Genomic DNA, 24721 nt, shown 5'->3' with positions numbered 1-24721 from the left:
TAAAATTTATAATAAAGAGCCAATAAAACCTGGAACAAAAAACAAAACAACATATTTTCGGAGTTTTCAATCATTTTTTTCAAGCTCAGAAATTTTCTTGTCTTTTCTAGATTTTGGGGAGTAAAAATGAACTTTTTCTCAATCTACAATGGTCCTATTACGCCGTCGTATTTTGCAATACATAACTTAACTAAAATGTTTGCGTAGTAAACTAGTTTGGCCCGTTTTTCTGCTCCGTTTAGATGGGACAAGCGAAACCAACTCCAACTCCCAGAATGCCCCGCCGCGAGTACAGTTGCAGTTCACAGTTCACAACATTACAGTAAAAATAGGATATTCGCTGCCTGCCGCTTATGTGCTAAACGGCAAAAACCGGCAACTTGGCGACTGGAGAACGCGTCACTCGGTTCCCACCATACCGACACCCGGGCCGGGACCCCGAAAAATGGGTCTGAGCTGAGCGGTGCACCCTTCCTTTCTTTCCTGTGTTGTCGTCGGATTTACAAGCGACGGCTGGCTGGCTGGGTGCTAACGCTAGCACGCTAGCTCTCCGAGAAGAGCAGACACGGCAACAACGGCTGTCCGCCTGCCACCGTCCCCGGGCTGGTTCTCTCCGCCGCCGCCTCGGCCGCAGCAGCAGCAGCTATGTTCGTGCAGGAGGAGAAGATATTCGCCGGCAAAGTGTTGAAAATACACATCTGCACGATGGACGGCACGGAGTGGCTAGAGGAGGTCACGGAAGACACCACTGTTGAAAAACTGAAGGAGAGGTGCTTGAAACATGTAGGTTTTTTTTTAAAAGTGGGGGTGTTTGTGTCTTCTTCGACATTTTTTTGTCCTGTCACTCCTCTGCCTTAGATGTTATATGCCTGCCATTCCCTCTCTTTAAACTGTCAGTGTCAGTGTCACTGGCTTTGTATTTATAGTAACTGGGTAGACTCTGCTATTTATAATTTAGCAGGTTGGCTGCCCCTCTTCAGCTAACTAACACTGTGGCCCTTTTTTCTGTCCCCAGTCAGAGAGGCATGCTGCTTCTTAGCCTTTCTATTATTATACAGCTCACCCCCTCTCTCCTTTTTTGGCCTTTTAACGTGAAACCTCATTAATATAATAGTCAACTTAAACACTTCTGCCTCAACTTTACTACAATGTTTATGTATAGTTTTCTTGTCTTATAGTTGCTAAAGTTTGATTATTTCTACTATACCCAAACTTCATTCATTCATTTATTAAAACTACTCAAAAGTAGTCAATTATTTCTAGTCTTAATCTATGTTTTCTTGTTTTTGTGAATCATATGAGCCCCATTATAATTTGTGTAGCTATATATGTTTTTTTACATAAGATTGAGCAAAGCTGCCAGTTTTACTGTTTTACACAATAAAATTAAAACTAAAATTTGAATTATTATCTAGTTGATTTTTATCAAAACCAACAGGCAGCAATTATTTGTTTAATCACAATATTTTGTGGTACTATTGTGATCGCAATAAAAGTGATAAGAAATATTATTTTTTAAGTAACTGTGTGATTCTGATTGTAATCACAGATAATTCTCTTGAAATGTTCACATAAAGAAGTATAATTTTTATCTCTGACCTGCACAAATATTTTCCAATTCATCGATATTTATTGATACTTTTATTGAACAAACTGTGGAGAAGCTAGTAACACTATCTATCCCGAGAACATGATTAGTTGAAATTTACCATGACAGCGATAAATCAAAATTCCTATCACAATAAGAAATTTATCACAATAAATGATAAACAATATATTAAATGCCCACCCAAATTAATATTGCTGCTAAACAAAAATATTTCATTTATAAGCATTGTAATAATCTGCACAATGCAGGAAAAAAATATTTATTCTGATTTTGCTTTTTTCCACTCTAAAATCAATGTTTAAGATCACAGAATATCCGACAAAGCAGTTTTTAAAAGATTATTTAATTAATTGAGGGAAAATGTATCCACACCAACCTTGCCTTAACTAATTAGAAATTTGAATAAATAGTTTTAAAATGATTCTTTTACTTCTCAATGTTAGAATTTCACCTTACTCTTTGAAAATTGTAGATTAGCTTAGGCTGTGAGGTGTTGTAATCTTATGAACTTATTACAAAAATGTTCTTTGAGGATTTTCTGTTAGTTTAATTAAATTAGATTTAATTGAACCACTTTATTTTTTCCTAAGGGGAAGTTGAAAGTCACAGTGACGCAGCATAAACTTAATGCTGTCACTATAAACGCAACAGTTTACATGCATTGAAGTCCCGTCATAAAAGTCATGGGTCCAACAATTACAGCAAAGCAACCCCAGATCACCACACTACCACCGCGGCTTTAGCTTGATGTTTTGTTTTTTAATGAGAAGCTACGTGTAATAAAACGCACATCTTCCAAAAAGTTTCAGTTATGACTCATCAGGTTGTTTAATATTTTTTGAAAGGGTAGATGCGGTTTGGCAGAAGTCAGACGGACCTTTATCCTGTTTTCGGACTGCAGTGTTTTCCTGTGATGCATTTCGCCCAGTCCTTTCTTTTTTTTTTTTTGTTGAGTCATGAACACTGACCTTAACTGAGGCAGTTAGGAAAACATGATTTTGCGATTATATTTGTTTTAATATTGCAAAGACATCATTCTGTTTAATTTAATTAAAGGATAACGCATTAAATAACGTTACAACTATTGGTTTGTACATTAGTTTTCTAGCCCAGACCTTTATAAAAGGCATCAAAACTAAAATTAAAGATTCCTGTCACAATTTATGTGGCTAATAATGAGGAAAAACATCAAAATTCATATTAGAGAAAAAAATTCTGCACAATAAAGTCAGTATACATATGTGAACACAATATTTGTTTCTGTTTTAGCTGTTGTTTCACCTAGAAATTGACTGTAATTAACCCACACCGTCCTCACTCTTCCTCCCTCTTTCACATCATCATGATGCTCCCATCGCTCTCTCCGTAAGCTTAACATACCGCTAATGGTCACTAAAGTCTATGTTAAGTGAGGGCATTACTGAAAGTTTTCTCAAATGGCAGGATACATTATTGGTTAGATGAGTCTAGATACATTGAACTTACTATATAATAATAGCACAACCAATATTGTATGCAAGCAATCCTTTGAAATTATGCACTGATGCACAGTTTAGATTTTGTGCTATGTTCTTTTTACTTCTTGGAAGAGTTGCTGATGCTCTCTGTATTTCAGGGGTGTCTAAAAATGTGGCTCAGGGGCCATTTATGACTCTTGAACCGATTTTGTGCGGCCTACCAGCTGCAATTTAAGAGTGATGCAAATTTGGCCCATTCAGTATAGGTGTTTGATGCAGATGGAGACTTTTTATAAGGGTTAAATTGTTACAAACATAATTTTCTTACAATAAAAAATGTTAAGTACAACACAAAATATTAGTTGTTTTTTTTTACAACCAGGCTGTATTCTCCTAAGATGGTCGTTAACGGCTTAATGAAAAAGCATTGTTGTGATGACATGCTGAAGGTGGAGTGTTGGAAAGATTAGGAGCTTCTTAAAGAGACAGAGGCACTAAAATGCAAAGTCAAATTTTTTCAAATTTCAAAAAAAGTAATGTTTGATATATACAAAATTTTTATAACAACATACTTTTTTATACTATAAAATGGCACTATGTGCCAGGAAAATGCATAATACTGTTAATTTAGTTTAGTAGTTTGGACAGCAATGCTCTAAACTTTTTTATATTTGAAATCAATACCTCATGTGCAGTTTCATGGGTGTAGTTTAATGTTTTTCAGTAAAATAAAATTGGAACACTGTGCTTTGGGACCTTTTGGTTACTTAAAAAAAAAAAAGAAGTGTTGCTCAGAATCAGAAGGTCATGGTTTTTAAAGATCAGTGTGGGGGTGCTGTGGTGGTGCAGGGACAAAGCACAACCCACGTATTGAGGCCTTAGTGCTCATGGTGGTGGTCGCAGGTTTGATTCCTGGCCTGACAACATTTGCCGCATGTCTTCCCCCTCTCTCATTACCTTGTTTCCTGTCGGACTACTTTCAAATAAAGGCCACTAGAGATAACAAAACCTTAAAAAAAAAAGGTCTTGTAGCTCGTTTGCCTGATTTTCAGTTTCCATATTTAAATCCTGACCACTGTAAAAAAAAAACTAAACAAATAAATCTTGCATAAACACATAAATGTATTTTAAGCACTGAAATAAATCAAAAGATCTGTAAAATGGGAGTTTGAAGAAGCATAAAGTTTTAAATCTATATGACTTATCTCCATATTTAGTAGCTGCAATCCCAGATTTGTCTAACATATAATTTTTTTCTCTATCTTTTGCAGCATGTTCATGGAACTCTAGAAGACCCCAAAACACTTACCCATCATAAACTTATACACGCTGCTACAGAAAGAGTCCTCACCGACACCAAAACTATCGCTGATGAAAACCTTAAAGACAAAGGTATGCATTGCTCGTGTGGCATGTTTTTAAATTCGATCAAGCATGCCTTATTTATTATTTTAAAATATATTTAAAATATACGGGTTTATGTGTCATTTATGTTGGCAGATGTTTTGCTGCTCATAAAGAAAAGACCGCCTCCAACCCCTCCCAAGATGGCAGATGTTAGTTCAGATGAAAAGGTAAGCTTGATCGTGTTTCTGTGGGAAATGACCTGAACGTTTTTATGTTACTTTTTTTTTTTTTGCTGTTTATAACAGAAGAAACAAGATACCAAAGCTCCAGATAAAGATGCTATCCTGAAGGCTACTGGCAGCCTGTCCACACGGCACACTGAGCGCACTGTTACACAGCACAACATCAGAGATGTAAGATGAGCTAGCTTCCCTGCAGTTATACTAAAAACAATGGATGTCTGTGAACATGTTTGTGTTTTGATGTTTGTGTTGTTCCAGTTTCAAACAGAGCTTAGAAAAATCCTGGTTTCTCTTATTGAAGTTGCACAGAAGCTTCTTGCCTTGAACCCCGATGCTGTTGAACTCTTCAAAAAGGCCAACGGTAAGCAGGAAGATCTAATTATGATGAGGATGCACCGATCCACTTTTTTAACTTTTGATACGGATAAAGATATCTGAGGTTTGGAATCGACTAATAACAATCTAATACAGAAAAATAGTGCTGAATGGACTAAAACCTTTCATTTTAAACACTCAATTACAAATTTATTTGATAACTCTGCACCAGTACAGCATGCTTAAAGACAGTGTCACAAAATAAAACAATCAAAAACAATAAATAAAATGGAAGTAAAAACTGGATTATAAAGTCTTTGTAAAGAAAATTGCTCTTCACTAAATATTAATGATCTGAATGGAAAGGATCAAGCTCATTTTAATTTATCGAGCGATTGATTGATTAATTTCTTATTTCGACAGGCTTAGATCTTAGTTTATGTTTCTGTCATAAAATTGACACATTTTGAGAAATCTTTACAGAAGGAAACTAAACGCTCACACATTGACCATATTGGCATTTGGAAGAGGATTACAGCCACTGAAAAATAAAATGATTATGTTGACTTTTCTGCCTTTGATTAAAAACGTCCCAAAGGCCCCAGTCGGCTTCTTTAATAACAAGTGTCTATAAACTGTAGTTTTTCTTCATCGTTTCTAAACTGTGTGTGCTGTTGCTTCAAAAGTCTTTATTTTTGTGTTCTGAGATATTCTGCCTTTCTGTAATTGTTTGTTTTTTGTATCAAAGCGATGTTAGATGAAGATGAGGAGGATCGTGTGGATGAAACGGCCCTCCAGCAGCTCACTGAGATGGGTTTCCCTGAGAGCAGAGCCATCAAAGCGCTTAGACTCTGCCAGTAAGGCTGAAGTGTAATTGGTGTCTTTATCCATTGATTTGTTAAACGGGCAGTGTTATGTAAAACCAAGTTTTTTTTTTAGTTATACATCTTGATGTTATAATGTTATTCCTTCATCAAAAATAAGTGTTGCTTTGATTCTTTCATGCATGTTTGAGAAATCCTTTAATCTCCTTGGCAACCATACAGGTGTGCAAAACGACTATTGGACCTAACTCCGCCTTTGAGGTGCAGCTCCACCCCAAGCGTCTGAACTTTGGCCTCACAGATCTTGACTCCCCCACTCAGCTCCTTCAGACTAGCCAGCATTGATTTGCAAACACCTGGTAGAAACCGCGCATCAGCCGAGCTCAATATGCGACCTACTTCTCAGTGAAGCGCTGCTAAAAACGTTGTTAAAGGGTTAATAGAGGAGCGACGCTGTGATGACTTTCTGAAGTTCCAGAAAGATCAGGAGCTATTAAAAAGACAGGTCCAATTTTAAAGCATTAAATTACAAAGTCAAATTTCTTTTAACTCATATTTGATTTATTACAGCATTTTTCTAACAACTGAAGGCAATATAGTTACTTGATTCTGCTATAAAATGCCGCTTTATGCCTGGAAAATTCATAATACTGTACTGCCCCTTTAAATAAAGTTTGGGTTCAGAACAGCATTATTTTTCAGCAAGCACCCTGTATTTATTTATTTATTTACTTTTTCCTTTATTTCCCTGCAGCATGTCAGTGACCCAGGCCATGGAGTGGCTGATCGAACACATAGATGACCCCACTGTGGATGCACCACTACCGGGACAGGACTCCTCCGGGGCATCAGGGGCTGCGGCAGCGACGACAACGGGCCCCTCGGCTTCAGCCTCCGCTTCAGCCAACATTCTTTCCAACCTCTCAAGGCAATCGAGCTCCGACGAGAGCAGCCGGCAGGACGAACTCACAGAGATCTTCAAGAGAATACGCAGGAAAAGGGAGTTCAGGCCAGACTCCAGAGTCAGTGCTTTTATGTAACATTTACATTTAAAAATATAAGATTGTGGCTTCTCTTTTCTTGAAGGCTCTGTTAATGTTTCTAAAAATTGTTTGTCCAATAATTACACCAAGTCTTTGATTCTCCAGGCTGTGATTGCATTGATGGAGATGGGCTTTGATGAAAAGGAGGTGATTGATGCTCTCAGAGTGAATAATAACCAACAAGATGCAGCGGTAGGTGATTACATAACTCGTGGTGTTATCTCAATCAGTGTTTGCTGTTTCGCTGGAGTACCAACAATGTTATTATGCAAAGTTCCCATACGAGACGAAACCTGCGCTGCTACTTTTTGTTCATATTTACATGATTATCTCTCAGTGAGAAACTAAAGAAGACAAAAAAAACAACAAATGAGAACCTCACTGTTCATGAAGTTTCTCATTCCTCTCTTTATTTGAATAAGTTACTAGTTTTATAGCTAGAGCTTTGCAGTTGTTTTTAATGAAAAACAAAACATTTACAGTTAACTGTTTCAAATTAAGTTAAACCCCCAATTATTTATCCTCCTTTTCATAGGCACAGTAATTTTAAATTTGCTTTTGATAGGAAATGACATCTGCATGAAACACTGTAAAAGTAGTTTCATTTTTATGCACCTCCTCATAATCAGTGTGAAAATCCCTTAAACTTACTGACCAGGTTTTGGCTCGTTTCCACTGGTATTTGACTATTTATTCTAGTTAATGAGGGTGGAAAGCCTCTTTGCCATCACCCTAATATTTAGTTGACCCCACAGATTCTCTATGAGATTGAATTTGGTGAACAGATAACATTAATAAATAATTTCAAACCTAAATCTACTTTGACTAGTAGATTAAATCCATAATATTGGATTTAATTTTATTTCACAGATTACAAATTGAGACTGCAAAAAATAACATGTTTCCCTACTAGTTTAAAGAAATAGTTTGCATTTTACAAGTGTGTGTGTGTGGTTTTGTTTCAATATTTCCTTTTTTTATGTCATAAAAATGTTTTTTATTACCTTTTAAATATTACATTACCATTGTTTTATGCTCAAAATTAGTGTTCAAACTCAATGTTTGTGAAAACTTTATCAATGTATTAATTTGTAAAATGTAATTTTTACACATCTGTGTTTTTTCATTCTGCAGTGTGAGTGGCTGCTGGGAGACAGGAAACCATCTCCAGAAGATCTAGATAAAGGCATCGACACCAACAGCCCTCTGTTTCAAGCGATTCTGGAAAACCCCGTGGTCCAGTTGGGTCTAACGAATCCCAAGACTCTGCTCGGTATATTCCAGTGTGACGTTGATGAAAATCCGTTATTCAGAAGATCTTTGTCTTATGTGAAATTGTGTGTGACTATCTGAACCATTTAAGTGTGACCAAAATCTAAAATATAAAGGGAATGTCTAGATTATAGTTAGATTTGAGGAAATGTACAGGAAGTTGCCCGCTAAGCACCAACTCATAATGTGGCATCTCAGTATTTGTCATAAACCATTGTGACATTTTAAACTCTAGGGGAGTTCAATAACCCTGTCATGTGTTTTTCTTGTTTGTTTTTGTGCAGCGTTTGAAGACATGCTGGAGAATCCTCTGAACAGCACCCAGTGGATGAACGACCCCGAGACAGGCCCGGTCATGCTCCAAATATCCAGAATCTTCCAGACCCTCAATCGCACATAGAGCCTCCTGATTACCCTCGTGTGATTGTGGCAGCTTGTGTGTATGTATGATCATACCAGGAAATGTGTGTATGGATGTGACACAAATAGAGTTTACTGGGTTTTTTTTTTTTGTTTCTTTTTTCTGCCTTGTAAAGAAAAAGCCAGAGGAGTTAAAAGTTTGAATTAAATTGTTACACTATTTATAACAATACAGTAAAACGCCTATACAAAACAAATGTTATTATTATTATTATTATTATTATTATTATTATTATTATTATTATTATTATTATTATTATTATTATTATTATTACAGTGGTAATATAAATTGAGATTTAATATGTTGTTTTTACATATTAATAAGAACAATTTACAGATATGACAGACATGATTTATTTTATATCATTTCTCCATGTAAAGAAATGACATCAGGCATCAATTTAATGTTTACACTTTAAAGAACAGTTTTTGTATGATTTGCAATATTTAAATATAACAGTCTTCTCTGTTTCTTTAAAATGTTACATTTCATTATTAATGAATGTGTGGAGGAGTTCTGGTCCTGATGATGTTTGGGTTTCTACTTCTAATGTCATCAGAAGAGCAGGTTGTTGTTGGAGTTGAGCGTTCACGAAGCTCTTTGAAAACGAGCTTTCAGACGCGGTTCTGCTCAGACGCTTACACACTCATCACTGGCATGAATGTCAGAATAATCTTGTGTTTTTCATCATTTTTCCTCAATAGTTTTAACATAAAAATGCAGTTATCAAAAAACTATTTGAGTTATTTGTGGATTTTCTTTCGTCTAAAGAAGATCCAAATCAAAATACATTTTTGTGTATTCACCACATGTTTCCTGCAGCTATAAAAAAAGCTTCTGGTGTAAGTCTGTGGATTTTTAACCACTTTTCTTGTCATAACTGGTAGATTTTTTTGTGTTAATTTGATTAAATTGGTTTGATTTGAAGGCTCAGCTCAGCTTTTTAAGTTTAATTCACACATTTTCCTGAAGGGTTGTAGGACGTCCAATATGTAATTTTGCGTTACCTGTTCCAAAACCAGTTTTAAAGTGTGTTTCAACTATCTAGCTGTTAATTTAGAGTAATTTAGTTGGACAGTGAGACAGTCCCACAGCATAATGCGTCCACCACCATTTTTGACAGTTGTTAATGTGCTTTGGTTTGAATTCCTTTAAGCATCTTTTTTGTGGCCAAACGGCTCAGTCTTTGTATTTTTTTACTTCACAGTGTTGAACCACGAGACAATATGCAGGCAGCTACAAATGTGTTGAGTTTGGAGAAGGAATTTCTTTCTTATTCCACACCAAAACTTCATGTACTGAAGTACGTAAACTGGTTTTTCAGTTGTTTCTGGTGTCAGTTTTGCTCCCGAAGATCCTAATGGATTCCTTTATTTTAATGGCAACATTTTGGGTCACATGGATGAAACTTGGGTTTCCTAACAGCATAATTGTCCCAAACATTTTAAAAAAGGTCTTAAGAATACAGTTAGCTGGCTAAAATGAAGATTATTTTCTAAAACCAGCCCTCAACTATGAATACAATATTTATAGTTTCCTGGCTTTGCTTAAAAGCCAGAAAACAAACAAATTTTTAATGATTCAGAAGCTTGTTAATGACAACAAAATATTTACTGTTAGTTGAGATTTATTTATATGTTTCAAACTGTTAAGATTACAGAAAATAAACAATAAATTAAAACAGTTTGTTTTATCTTCATCACACTGTGGAAAAGGAATGACAATCTTTAAAAGTCCAATATTACGAATGACTGAATCAGGCCAGTGATGAGTGCATGTAAACCTCTGACCGGTACTGTGTTATACATTACCTCTCCGTTCACACCCGTAAATCACTGTAAGTCGTACACCTCTCACTTATTAAGAGGAAAACTTCTGTCGTCTGCGAACATAAAACTGTTTTTGCCTTTTCAGAGAGACCTCGTGCTCTAAGTTGTGTCGGTCCTGATTTTCCAACAGTATGCTACAGTCGGCCTGTGTGTTTGTTGTCAATGTGGACTTGAATGTCACTATATCTGCGCTTCTTTAGCACTTGTTCACCTCTTCGAACACTGCTCACTGCGGCACAGATGAAGTCAAATCATGGATTGTCTGGAGTCGGACAGTAAATGAAGCTGAGCCTGATCAAAACGTGGGGCTGGGGTTTGCCTTTTAAACCTTTAATTTGAATCTTTGAATGACAATGCGTTTGAATCACGCTGCTGGGGCACAAGCGTCTTTATAAACACAGTTTTGGTCTCCAGTTTTCTTCAGAGAGCAAGGAACACTTCATGCTGTCAACCAAACCAAAATGTTCCTGTATTTCATGCCTTGTCCCTAGTTCTACCCAATGAAGAGGGGAGAAAATCTGTATTTCTGTGCAATAGTAAAGACTTAAAGATATGTATCTGATATGAGTATTAGTGATGTTTAAACTGAAAGGGTTAGAGTGTTTTACAATATTAGCCTTTGCATTGAGTACTCAAAATCTCCAGCTAAAAGTTGGAGCTCTTTGCCTCTTGTAGTTCTACTAAAAAAAACAATATGGAGGGCGGTGTTGGTTGTTTTATTTTTATTTTTTTGCCAAGCTTTTGAGTGTTTTTATTCTATATTGAAAATGTAGTACTGATGTGACTTTCTGCTCAGGGAGGCTTAGATTGTTGTCATGGCAAACCCCTGCTCAACCGACGTTAGTTTGGCTTTAGCGAATCTCTTCAGACTGCAACATCAAGACATGCAATATTGAACAAAAAATGAAAAAAAAAAAAAGAAGATATTTAAATGTTTTTGGAGAGAAGTGTCTGTTTGAACTGTTTTATTACATTATTTATATCAAAGCCAAACTCGTAACTTGGTCTTATTTCTAACAGTTTTAGCAAACCTCGAAGCTGCACTTCAGATGTAAAAAGAGAAATGCTTCAAAGGTTGTTTTTACGTCGTTTTAGAGATGTTCTTATTATGAAAATTGTGGGTCAAGGTGTGATTTAAAGTGGTTTTTGAACAGGGTGGGTTGATGTGTAGAGCTGCTGAGAACTGTACATTGAAAGATTCTGCTCTTAAAGAAAACATTAAACCAAAAATAAGAGAGAGAACATTTCCAAACATTCATCTGGAATTTAAATAAACAAAGCAAAACGTCTTTGAGGTTACCAGCTATTTCTGCTCTGCTATGTCATGCAAGACTGTCCCACATCAACAACCTATGCAATCTATTGAGTCTGTTCATTCAAGCAGCCAGAAGGCTACTGACATCTAAATCACTCTCACATTAAAGTTAATTCGTTCTGTGGCTTTGCTCGTTGGATTCTGTTTGGAGTCGGTTTACGTGGCGGCTTTGTTTTGGGGAACAATAAAGATCAGTGTTGCAAACATAATAAAGTACAAATTTAAAGTGCTGTGCCTTTCAAAATAATATGTAGCCCTTTAAAGACCTACGCAATGGAGCGCATCATTACAAAGAAAAAAAGATGGATTGTTTTTACATTTTTTACATTAAAAGTGTGGCCTGTGTGTGTATTTAGTTTGTAGCACCAGATTTATCTGATTTTACATACAAATTTAAGTTTCTAGAAACCTCTAATTGATCTCTGACTTTTGTTTCATTGAGTGATAAATGTGACGTAGTTTGTTTTGGTCCATATGGCGTTTAGAATCTCCAAAACTCACTATTGTAGAAAAAAACATAAACATGCTAAGCTCTACTGGGACGATATGTGGAACTTTGTGCTTGCAGATGAAGCTAAGATTGAGCTTCTTAACAAATCCTCAAGGTGAGGTTAGCAAGAAACAAAGTGTTATCTTAATATTTATTGATTGGATTATTTTCTCAGTGTGAAATTATGCTACTGGAATAAAAAAATGTTTTTTAAAAGGGTTTTGAGCATGGCAAGCCGACAAATATCTCTACGTCTGAAGAAATATAGCATAGCACGGGTTTAAACTTCATCAAGTAAAAATTTGTTTTACCAATACCCAGTTTTATCCTTTTCAGTGCAGAGTTTAAATTGTATTTATTAAACAATGTCCTTAACTAACAGCCGAAGGATTAAATGATACTGTCATTATGTACATGTCATTATGGTATAAAACAACGTAAATGCAGTTTTTCAAAATCATAAGTGTTTATACCACATTTCTCCACTAGATGTCAGCATTGATTAAAGTCAATGCTGACGTCTACTTGGAAAAGTGATTTTTTTTTTCCAAAGTGAACACAATTTTAAGATAAAGGTTGACAGAACGTTTGTCTCCCCAAATTTTAATATATTTACAAATATACATATTTTTGGAAAATATAAACCGAAAATGTTCGTTGACACCGTTTTACTGTTGACAGTTTGTAAGGTAATAACGCATGCGCAGCATTCTCATTTAGAAAGGCAGGGATGAAAATTATTTCCATGGGCAGAGCGCGAACACACCGCGGGATGCGTGTGTCTCCTCTCTACCATGAAGCGTTTAATACAGAGATAGGTTTATAATCAGGAGATTACCCGCTCTTGTTATTTTATTTTTATTTCAACCAGAGAGTCTCGTCGCATTTTTACTGCTTCTGTCTGGCGTCTGCCTCGCCTGTGAGTCTGCCGCGTAGCGGTTGTCACACAGGCCGAGAATCGGATTCTGTTGCTGGGAGGAGACCACACAGACTCACCTCCCTCCCTGCTAGCATTATTATTAGCTGGCTACGATGCGTGTCTGCGGCTGCTGTATTTTCTACACAGCAGACCACGTTACAACGAGGCAGGTCTTTGGCTAATTGGTTGTGTAACCCTGCTATACCTAAAGGGTGATTTGGAAATACGCAGCACCTTTCAAGGTAATGTTCTCTCCAGCTAACGTCATTCATGGCTCCAGTGAATGCTGGGGGCGCTGTTGTATTAGCAAGCTAACAGTTAGCTGGCGTTAGTTAGCCGCTATTTATTTGCCTGCTCAGCCGCTTTGCTAACCCAGTTTACAGCCAATATTCATTTTCAGCTAATGACTGTTGCTTGTAAATTAGGTCTTTGTAACAAGAACATATTATCATTATGTTGTAATTTACATAGCAGCTACCCTGCTGTTTCAGCCAGCCATTATTAGGCCGTTAATAGTTTCATTGTGGTAAAGCAGTACCGCAAGGATAACGCTACAGGTTATAAAACAAGGTAAGCTAATGTTAGTTTAGTCCTTTTGTTGTTTTTCTTTAGAAAAAAACATTTACCTTCAGCAATGAAATAATGTCTCTTAGTTACAGGTAAAGGTAACCACGTTGTTTTGAGTTCACCTGTTTAATATTTAAGATTTTCTACCTTTATATCGCTTTTAAATTGTACATTTCAACAATTTGAAGCCACAATTAAAAAAAAAAAATACAAGGAAATCAAACTGGCTTAGAAATTAAAACTGACATCTCTTTATTGTTGTAAACCAGAAACACAAGCATGGTGAATAACTGAATTCACAGGTGCATCTCAGCTATGCAGAAAAAGACTGCAGCCTACACTGTCTGCTCAGAGTGCTGTATTCGAGCATGTTAATGGAAAGTGGAATGGAAGGAAAAAATGGTTAAAAAAAAGGTGCACAAGCTGTCTTGACAAGGCAAAAAGAAAATATATTAAAATTTAGGAGAGTTTTACAAATTGGGCTGAGGTTGAATTCATTGATGCTAAAGAGGACAAAGCTTTTGTTCAATTGTCCAAAAGTCCTCTTTTTTTGGTGGTATTTTTCTAGAAACTGAATTTGGAGTATTTAACAACATCTGTAAAATTTACAAAAATATTAACTTGAGGTACTACTCTATGTAATGTGTGTACCGTAATTAACTTTTTATCATTTTTGAGGATTATCTGTACAGATTTTACAATTGAAAGCAAATTATTTAAATGTAAAAAATGAATAGTTCAAGCTTTTAGTTTAAACTAAAATTGTTTGCTTTGCCACCTGTCAGAAGGATTTCTTTGATTTACTTTGGTCCACACGTAAAACACAATTCTAGCTATTGTCTCAAGTTCACTACAGTTATCAGATATTGTGTGAGTTGATTAGTATTATGATCCACAGATGCCTTCCATGGTAGACATGATTATATGCTACATTTAGAACTGTTTTTGGTACTTAGTGGTTTTACTTACACCTTACTTAAATGCCATGTGTGTCATAGACAGGTGTTTACTGTATAATCAAAGTTTTGCCACGTGTCCCCTTTAAACTCTATTTAAAGGGGAAAAAAGTTATTTGGATTCATTGTCACACTTTTACTATTAGAAAATAGCATTTTGCTCTGCTTCAGTTTGTCCCTCTGCCTACTCTTACCTGCATTTCATTTATGCACTTTGTAATTTAATTGTGTATTAGTTGATTTCTCCTGGCAGTTGGGTATTGTCAGAGAACTAGAAAGATAAATAATTAGAACATTACTTGGATCTCACTCCTTTTTGTTACACCCATTTGATATCAATTCACTCTTACAAAATGACAAATTAAACCAAAAATAATTCCTTTAGGCCTCCTGCTGGTACTTGGTTTTACCTTTTAGTAAGATGACCACATTCTCTTAAGAATAATGTACGCAGACGAAAGAATATAACTTTTAATCATCAGTTGTCAAAAAGAGTACAAAATGTTCAAGTGGCAAGTACAAAGTTGCCCAGTGCAGATAAACCTAAATTGCAAAAGTACCAAATAACAGAGTAGGAAAATGAACAGCCCCTCTTTCCCAACATATTCAGCTTCATTTTGATGCTATATTTATTATTTATTTTTAAGGATGGATGTTGACTTGTGCGCCGGCGGGGACGGTACCAGGAAGAAACCGGAGTTACCGGTGGCTGCGGACGGCACAATGGATGTAGTACCTCTGGAGATGTACGACTCTGCCAGAGCAAAAATAGCTGCAAACCTGCGGTGGCTTTTTGCCAAAGCCTACGGCATTGGTAAGTTGATTTCCAATAATCCTTCACAAACGCTCACAAATTTTGTATTTGAAAATTACTGGCAACTGCGTTGGTCGCTTGAAATCTGTATTTTCAGTCTTACAAACTTATCAGGTGACATATTTTACACCAGACAGTATGAAATGAAACAAAACTGTAGTAAGCACTAAATCAATTAATTACATGATAAATTAAAACAAGCTTGATCATTCCCATTTCTTTTTACTAAGACTGTATGAGAAAAGTCTTCAGTTTGGTACATTGGTCTCATATAGTCTCTTTTTTTTGAAGGTTAATTTTGTTTCCAGAGGTTTCAGTATTCATTATACTTGTTTTATTTATTTTGGGTATTTAAAAGATCATCCAGTTCCAATGTGAACAGTTTGTTCAAAATGAAAGTCTATTAATCTTTGAGAATATGTACATGCATTATATGACTTGCATTCAGTTTCTGGAACAGAAGAAACAGCCGAAACAACACTTTGAACTTCCTTGTAACTGAAATATGCTACACAAATAAAATTTGATTCATCGATTGTCTTGTAAAAATGGTCTCAAAACAACAATATTATCATTTATCTCAATAACTTTTAGGATATTTTATGATCCAGCTAAATTTGTTATTATGACAAACCTTTTTACAATTTATTTTTCTCATCTTAACAGTATGTATTTTGTTGTTAAAACTTAACATTCTCAATACACTCAGTCAGCAGTTTGTTTGGTGCTTCAGCAGAAAAACACAATTAAAGGAAAAGCCAGAAAAAAGCTAAAACACACACATGTATTTCTAACACCAACTCCCCAATGGCAGCTGAAACCTCGCTCACTGACTCACCAGATCTTTGGGTTCTTGTCGGATGGCCAATGAGATTGAACTTAAATCAGACGGACGGACAGTCACTGATGCTTAATCTATATTTGTTGCACTGTGCTCAGTGGATGGAAAATACTCATCTGCACGTCCCGTCGCTCACACTCCCTGTTGAGGCCGCCTGCGTTAGTAAGAGGACCTTTATGTTAGATGATGTTAGTTTCCCCTCAAACACACTTGAGTGGAAATCCAAGAATATTACCAGTTTTAAGGGAAGGAAAAATGTAAAGCTAAGACACTACAAGTCATAATTTGCTTGATCCAGGGGACTTGGCATTCAGAAAACGTCAGTCAAAGTAGTTAAGGAAAAGCTTTGTGACGTTTCTTTAATCTCACAAGAATAGGCCTTTTGCAATAACAAATGTGCTGGATGCTAAATTGTTCCAGTAATTATTGAGATAAACAATAATGTTGTTTTTAGACCATTTTTAAGTAATATATTAATAAGTTTGCCCATCAAATATCAACAAATTCTATAGAGAACGCTTACTTCTATAACTTGAAGATATTTTAAATATCCAAAATAAACCACAACTACAGACTACAAATAAAATAGAAGTAAAAAACAACCAAGACCATAAATAAAATGAATTATGATGTCTCTAAGCAAAATTGCTTTTCAAAAAATGTTAATAGTCAGAATGGAAATTATTGAGATAATTTTAACTTATGATGTGATTAATCATTGCTTATTGTGACAGGTTTGTACAGGATATCCAGTCCATAGTGTTGCCCATAGTCAATTATCGATGTCAGCCTGAATACTTATCTTTTCCTTTCAAACCAAATTTTTTGCTCAGGTTGCATCCTCCTCTCTTTTTCTTTCTTATTTATGTTCTTCTCTCTGCACCGCCTCATTAGTTTTATTGTTGTATTGATGGCTTATATTGGTGCTGTTTGGGACTGGGCCTTCACTCCCTCCCTCTTCTTTTGACAGACACTTTATATTTGGTAGATGTGGATTTCATAACATGCAGACGTTCTGTCAAAAAGTGTTTTGTGTCTTTGACTAAGATATAAAGATGTGAAGCAAGTAGTAGAGTAAGTTAAAACATTAAGTTTATTTTGGCATTAGATTTTAATGAGAGTATTCAAAGAGTTTTTGGAAAACTATTTTTTTCAACATCTGATGTTGTGATGAGTCATTATGTGGAGAAAAGTGAGGCTTACACAAGCCCTGCACAGCTCACTAATATAATTTTAGACTGTTATGGTGATGAGAGAAATGGGAGTGCTGGAGTGGTGGAAACTGGAGCAAATGTTTTGATGACTACCTGAATTATGACAAAATGTTAGGGTGTGAATTACAGTTGTCATTAGCCTTTCACTACTGTGAAAAATAGAGACGTGCCAATTAGGTTTTTTCCTGCCGATTCCGATCACCGATACCGATCACATAATTATTTTTTTTAATCATAAACACTACCGGTTACATTATRYGGAAAAAGGAACCATAAATTCACCTTAATTTAGACAAAAAACTTGTTTTTAATAACTTTTTCCAAGAAGAAAACTAAACAAAACAGGCATTCTGCAAATTGTACTGCTATCGGTAATACAATCTTTAACAGACTGAAAACAKATGAAGGCTCTGAAGAGGCTAAATAATGCAAAGAGCGAAAATAAAACCTCTCAACATTGCCAAAGAAATTCAAGTATAAAACTTAACATTCAAAGGCAAATACAAGTTCCATTACAATAAACAATCCAGAGTTACTGAATGAAAACTTCCTGATAGCATGGCGGCTAGCTGATTATTGCTAGTTCTGAGTGCCTGTTTCTGACTGAGCGGAGTAATTATGCAGAACTGGGAGGAGATCGATTATTTTTTCAGAGATTATCTGTCTGATGTTAGGACAGCGAAAGTTTTAATACGTATGTAAAATTAATTTTTTTAAGTTAGATGCTGCAGCTTTAAGCAGAGGTTCGGTGTGAGAGTCACTACCAGGTGGAGCAGAAGCGGCGCGCCATCTGTGAAATATGATGGCGCGTAGCAGTGGTTCAACAGCGAGAGCAGAACCAGCGTCTTACATCGCAGCTCGAAGACTTAACCACTTAAGCCTTTTTAATACAGTGTTAGAAATGGATTAAGATGCAAAAAAACAGAATCAATGAATTTTTTAATAAGAAAATAAACATTTTGTTGGCTAATATGCAGTAACGTAGCATTCCTTTAGTGTACTCTATCATTTGTAGCAGGTGATGCATCTGCAGCCAAGAATACTTCTAACATGTGGAAAACTCAGCTCTTTTTGCTTGACGTAACATCAATGTAAGGCTGATCTGTTTATTTTTTTGATTAACTGATTGATTGGAAAGCAAAACATGCTCAATATGAGATTTCTTTTCCTTTTTTAAGAATCTGAACTGAGTGAAGCTAAAACTTTGCCACTTGTACAGTTTTGGTTTAATTACTGATCTTTCATCAAGTTTTGGTAATACTCTGTATTCTCCAGTTAACAATTAATTGATTCCTAAATTAGTTGAGGATTATTTCAAGTCGATTAATCACTGTTAATCTGATTAATTGTTTCAGCCCAACAGAGTAGTGCAGCTTTGTTTGCTGCCTGATGCATCAGTTCCTGAATTCAGGCTTTGCATGTCTGTTACATCAGCATCATCTCTGGTCAGATCGTACGTCATTAAGCTCTCCTTCATACTCTGGGGTTTGTTATAATCATTATACAGATTTCCAAAGTCACTGAAGCATTCACTTAAAAAATGGCAGTAGAATTGGAGTTTTTAAGATAAACAGGGTTGGGATAGAAAATGTTTTTGTTTTTCCTTCAGGGTTCATTAAGGCTTTACTTGGTTCTGTGTTGTCAGCCATCATGAGCTTTTGGTAATGATATAGATGGATAATAGCAGCATCTTCCTGCAGACAAAAATGACACACTGCAGCGTAGTCTGTTGTGCTTCGGAGGCCCAGAGGGAAAACAACTCTCAGGTGTACCTGCAATTACCTTCCTCCTATGGGAACTTAATAAATTAGTCCTGCTTTCTAGTCCCCCTACGGCTCATATGGGGTCTGCTACGATGCAAATACTGCACGGTTGTTTGTTTGGCTTGTGCCGTTTCCGGCAGATGTGAATCCTCTGGCTGTGTCGCAGCTGATCCCGGCCTTGGAAGCTGACTCTGGCTGACAGTGAGGACCAGTCGCGCTCGCAGGCAGGTCTTTAGCGCTCCGTCTGCCTCTGCTGGTGCAGATTATGGTGTGGCACCGGTCACGGTTGGCTGTGTGTGATCTACAACATCCTGGCTGTTGTTGCCAGGCTCCATCATGATGCTCCACCCCGCCATAGTTGGTGCGTTTATTTAGCCTGCCCTGGGTTGCAGGAAGGCGGGGTCAGCTGCCACATGACATCAGTGTCTGGAGAATTAACTCCAACAGCAAGACCTCTTTGTTTTCTGCCACAATAAGTCCCACTGTCATGATGTTCATTCACTCCAGGAATGGCAGAAACTGTTGGGTTAAATGTTTAATCATGTGTTGCAGAACTGTTGTCGATTTTTGTATATGGGGACAGAAAAATGACCCGAGCTTAAAGGTACTATAACAGTTGCTGCTCGGCTAATTATGACGAGATTGCCCTTTAAATTAATGCCATTTGTTCTCACGACAAATCTTCTGTGCATTAGAGAATTGCTTCATTAAACCAAAAGCCTTTAAGAGCTTTTTAAGTTGCGTCTCCTAAGACGATATACTGAGAAGGACAGAAAGAAAAACAAGTCAGAAGAGCTTTAAACCCCTGAAACCTTTCACGTTAAAATACTTCTTTAGGCATTTGTTAATAACATCTTTCTTATGATATAGTTTTTTGATATAAGAAATCACTATGACTAATATCTAATTGAACACATATGGCTATATTTTTCAGTAAACAATTTTTCTGGTGAGATTCTTTGCATAGGGTTTGAGCAAGTTAAAATTTGGAGCAGTCGAGCACAGGTTCTCTCGTTTTAGTTGCATTTAAGTTTTCAGTTCGTCACATGTGGATAAATGTACAGAGAGTAATTCTCATGCTTTATTTACCGTTTTACGTTGAGTGTGCTGCGTGAACGTTGTAACTGAGTGTTGTAAGCGTTGTATCATTGGTCATTTCCACTCAGGTATTGGTTTAAGAAGTGAGCTGTAAAAATCACTGGTCTGTATTGCTGCTCTGTTAGAGTGAACACTTTTTATATAAAATGTAAAAAACACTTGGATTGTCAGATGTAGTAAATTAGAATTTATCTGTGTTGATTAAATATTTTTTCTTTTCTTTTTTTTTACAGAACTCGGTCTTTTTGGTTTTTTTTTTTATTTTTTATTTAAATTATTTTTTTAACCTGTAGATACATGCACCTATATCATGCAGTTTATGCTTCTTTCAACTTCCTTTAGTAGATAAATGTGGAGAATCTTGCAGATCCTTCATCGTTTTCTGTTGGATTCAAAAGTATTACCCGTGTAAAGAAACCCGCAGCACATCTTTTCCAATCAAATTTAAAAATGGATCAAAATCAAGTTGGTGTCATCCAGAAAAAGCCTGATTGGTGCATCTGTTTTGAAAACCCAAACTTTTTAGGTCACATCTGCAAATGCTAAAAACTGTGTGTACACACATATTTACCTCCAAGTTACCATCTGATAGCTTTTGGGATTTAATTATGTACTTAATTTTTTCCCTTGTTCCTCTTTACTTTTGCTGCATTTTCTTTTACCCTTCCTGCTTGCTCTCCAGTATTTGACCTGCAGGTTGCTGATGAGAAGGTTTCTCGTTGCCTTCACAGTGTGAAAACCAGGAACTCGTCATACACACACATTCAGCTTTCGCTGTGTTATCACATCTCTGGCAGAAATCTAAACAGGTTTAGCAGAAACAGGGTTATTTCTGCTGCCACACCATTTTATGCTGGAAGTTGGAAGGATTTTTTATTTTAAACATGTGGCTTACCTTCAGGATAAATCTGGTTTGCGCTGCTGCTTTGCAATGTGCCCTTGTATGGAGTGGCGTCTGGTTTTGAGAATGACCTCACATTCGGAGTAACAGAACTAGTCACAGTTTTCCTCCTTGTGGCTCCAACTTTAAGTAAGCATTGGCAAAGTGTGCCGTCACCTGAGCAGCCTTGGATCAGCAGGATCTGCGACCCAATCTACTCTTAAAGCAACACCCTCACTTATAGTTACAAAGAGCTCCGTTTACTCACAGTAAATAAACCTAGAACAAATATTACACGTATCATGATTTGGAGATAGAAATGCGTTTGTGTTGCCTGGCACCATAAATACACATTTTCCTACTTCAGGTTTCACACAGGTGCTTCAAATCTTTGAAAATGCTTGCAGGTGTTTTCAAAGTTTGAAAAGTGTTTGATATTCAAGCTGCACAGTTTTGTAATAAATGCAATCCAATGTTTGGTTAAAAGCCTAAATTTGAAAAAACTTTATTTACAGTTGAAAACAGATTTTTTTTTTTTTTTACAAAAGACAGACACATTTTTTTCCCCTTAGTCTCAAGTTAAATTAGTTTAAACTTCTCTTATTTTAGGTTAGTTAGAATTACAAAAATTATTTCTATTTGCAACAAGTGTTTTGTTCTTGGATCAGTCAGGTGCATATCTATTGTGTGTAAGAGACTTCTTGTCCCTGCTGCAGGTGCAGAATATTGTCACTAAAAAAATAGCTCATAAATTATATAATGGTGAATTGAAACTCTTTTTTGTTTTGTTTTATTTTTATCTCAATTATGCTGGAAAAGTTTGAAAACTTACCATGAAAAATTCTTGAATTTTATTGCGAATAAAGTGTACAAACCCCATTGTTTACAAACTGTTATCTTAATCATATTAAACTATGTGAGTAGTTGAGTTTTAAAATAGGGCACTTCGCATTCCTCTTTTAGAGCTCCATTAAGAGCCACCTACATCACCTAAACCCAGATTCTTTCCGTTGCAGACCATATTCCAGAGGACTTGCGGGACCCGTTCTACACAGACCAGTACGACCAGGAGCACATCAAGCCCCCCGTCATCCGTCTGCTTCTGTCCTGCGAGCTTTACTGCCGTGTGTGCGCTCTCATCCTGAAGACCGAGCAGGCCGCGTCGCTTCAGTCCCATCTGTCGGTCATCCAGGCTCTGTCCAGAAAGGGCATTTATGTCATGGAGAGCGACGACACACCCGTCACAGACGGGGACCTGGCCTGCATTCCTATCAAAATGGTAAGGAAGTGTCTCAAAAATTGAACTTAACATGCAGTGGAAGTATTATGGATTTATTCTGCTCTTGCTTTTTTAGCAAATAAAAGGTGGTTTTAAATCAGAATCTCATTCATTAAAGAAGGAAGTGGCCAAACCAAACTGATGATATGTGAAAATTAGCTGCTTCATAAGCTGAACGGCTGCTTGTGCTACAAATATAGAACAATAAATGTTGATTGATTTTTCAAAGGGTTATTAATTTCCTGTTTATGAAGGTTTAATTTTTGGAAAAGCTGGAGTTTTGCCCAGGACCTGCAATCTTGTTTAACAAATTCTTTTTATTTGGACAGAAGCTGTCCAAATGAATTCAGGTCCATTTCCCGACGGGGTAAAGTCATTTGCAATTTCTTATAAAGTAAAGAAAGATGGGAATTAAAGTCAGATTTGAATCGGATTTTATTTCTAAGCCATGTTGCCCAGTCCTAATTTTAAGCCCACGTTGTTTCTTTTCATTTGTGACCTAACTAACTCTGCAAAACAAGAACTGGCTTTATGTGATGCATGTAACTTATGGATGTTGCCATGTTAACTGATGAGATGTAACATGCAAAGCAAAATCCTAATCACAGCTCCAACTTTGAATGGGAGTCTTTGTGCAGCTGGCATGGCAGTCAAATCCCAGATCCTTTGAATAGAAAAGATAAGATTGCAGCCAAATCATCTGGAGCTTGTTCCAACAAGTCGAGCAGCAAACTGTGTCCACAACTCTTTCATGCAAAGTGCAGCTTGTTGGTTTTATGAGCAATCGTGACCAATAAATTTCATGCCCACACAAAGTTCTCCCCAAAGGCGTTATTAACTAAAGCCTGACTAAGATTGATCAAGCGTCTGATTAAGGAAACCAGCATTATTTCTACTGGTTTTACTGTGTAATGACGTCAACGTAGCAAGAAGTTTCTTTTACCAAAAACATGCAATATGTACCAAAAGTAATATTCCTTGACTAAAGTAGCTATTTCAACACCTGCAGACTTCTACTGTGTTTTGGTTCTGTTTTGTGTTTTAGATTAAAAAAGATAAACACAAAGTGCATATTCAAACAATCCTAGCTAATTTACTTTCTAATACTGTTTAGAGAAGGTGTGTTCAAACTTTTTGTCATGTGGGCCAAAATTAGTCATAAAAATGTAAAAAAAAAAAAAAAAATTTAAATTCAATTGTAATAGATTAAAATAAAATCAAGCAGTTGTAGTTATCCGATTTTGTAGAAACAATCCAAAACTTCAAAAGGATTTTGCACATTTTCCCTTGTAAAGGAAATTTAATTTGGTTTTCAAATTCTTTTGGGCTTGTTTGATTGAAAAAATTTATTCTGCTTATAAGAAACAGATCTGAGTCACTTTTTCAAAACACTTGCAATATTTAGCCAAGTTAAATAAATGAGATAAAAGTTGATTTATGTGCAGCAAAGTTGACTTTTCAGTAAAAAGTCTCTACATGGTTAACTTTTTGTGTTGTGCCCAACATTTTCTACTGTAAGAAAATTACAAGATATTAATTGGGGTAATAGTTTTACCCCGATTAAAAATAAAAAGTTTGCACCAGCACCTGGGATGGACCGGCAAAATTTGTCATTCTTGAATTGCAGTTCCTCATCCAAACCGTTTCGTAGTTTTTCTCCATTTTTTGAAATTCCCACAAAAACGGTAACTTATTGTGGCGTTTAGTTTCCTAAGCAAGTCTGGTTTTACAAACTAGGGCTGTGAACAAGCAACAGAACATGATGAAACTCTGAGGTCACCGTAACATCTGTAAAACTTATTTGCTACTGACATTTTTAAAAAGTGTCCTCAGTTTTTATCTTATTTCTTTTCCTCTCTTCACTTTAAAATAATAATAATTAAAAAAAAAACCCTCCCTCAGAGCCAAAATGTCCCACATCATCACCACTTTTGGCCGCTGTCTTTCAGTGCACCTCATCACAGTGTGTGTGGCGTTCACTGACCTCGTGTAACCGCGACATTCTGGCTTTCAAACTCAATAATCCACATGGGCCTGTGTGTAAGCAGCCAGACACAAAGCCTAGCTAGGAGATGGAAAATTTATGAGCTTATCTCTGATAGACTGCTGTAACCCTCCTCCCAGTTTGCTGACTTGACATGAGGTTTCCATGGCAACCGTTTTCCCTACTATTTCAAAGCATGTGTGTGTGTGTGTGTGTGTGTGTGTGTGTGTGTGTGTGTGTGT

At 36.3% G+C, this 24721-nt stretch overlaps 2 protein-coding genes across 8 annotated transcripts in view; both read left to right on the top strand.

The window, feature by feature from the left end:
- The first annotated feature begins 284 nt into the window (after positions 1 to 284).
- Positions 285 to 11900, top strand: ubac1 (UBA domain containing 1). The gene is made up of 10 exons (XM_008417949.2): positions 285 to 783; positions 4338 to 4458; positions 4567 to 4640; positions 4719 to 4826; positions 4914 to 5016; positions 5719 to 5827; positions 6549 to 6816; positions 6943 to 7029; positions 7972 to 8110; positions 8394 to 11900. The coding sequence occupies exons 1-10, from the start codon at positions 646 to 648 to the stop codon at positions 8507 to 8509; spliced, it is 1263 nt and encodes a 420-aa protein (XP_008416171.1). The 5' UTR covers positions 285 to 645; the 3' UTR covers positions 8510 to 11900.
- A 970-nt stretch (positions 11901 to 12870) lies between these two features.
- The window catches only part of camsap1b (calmodulin regulated spectrin-associated protein 1b), a 31910-nt gene continuing 20059 nt past the window's right edge, over positions 12871 to 24721 (top strand). For 3 of the 7 annotated variants that reach the window (XM_008417940.2, XM_008417939.2, XM_008417937.2), the window contains exons 1-3: positions 12871 to 13325; positions 15254 to 15420; positions 22233 to 22495. In XM_008417940.2, the coding sequence (XP_008416162.1) occupies positions 15255 to 15420; positions 22233 to 22495 (429 nt within the window). In that variant the 5' untranslated portion in view covers positions 12871 to 13325; position 15254. Of the gene's footprint in view, positions 13326 to 13431; positions 13654 to 15253; positions 15421 to 22232; positions 22496 to 24721 lie in introns of those variants that run through there. The other 4 variants (XM_008417943.2, XM_008417944.2, XM_008417941.2 and 1 more) reach the window with 2 other exon arrangements.

Source organism: Poecilia reticulata, linkage group LG9 (genome assembly GCF_000633615.1).
Source record: "Poecilia reticulata strain Guanapo linkage group LG9, Guppy_female_1.0+MT, whole genome shotgun sequence".
NCBI classification, from domain to species: domain Eukaryota; kingdom Metazoa; phylum Chordata; class Actinopteri; order Cyprinodontiformes; family Poeciliidae; genus Poecilia; species Poecilia reticulata.
Note: the sequence above shows the minus strand (reverse complement) of the source record. Positions and strands in the feature narration are given on the sequence as shown.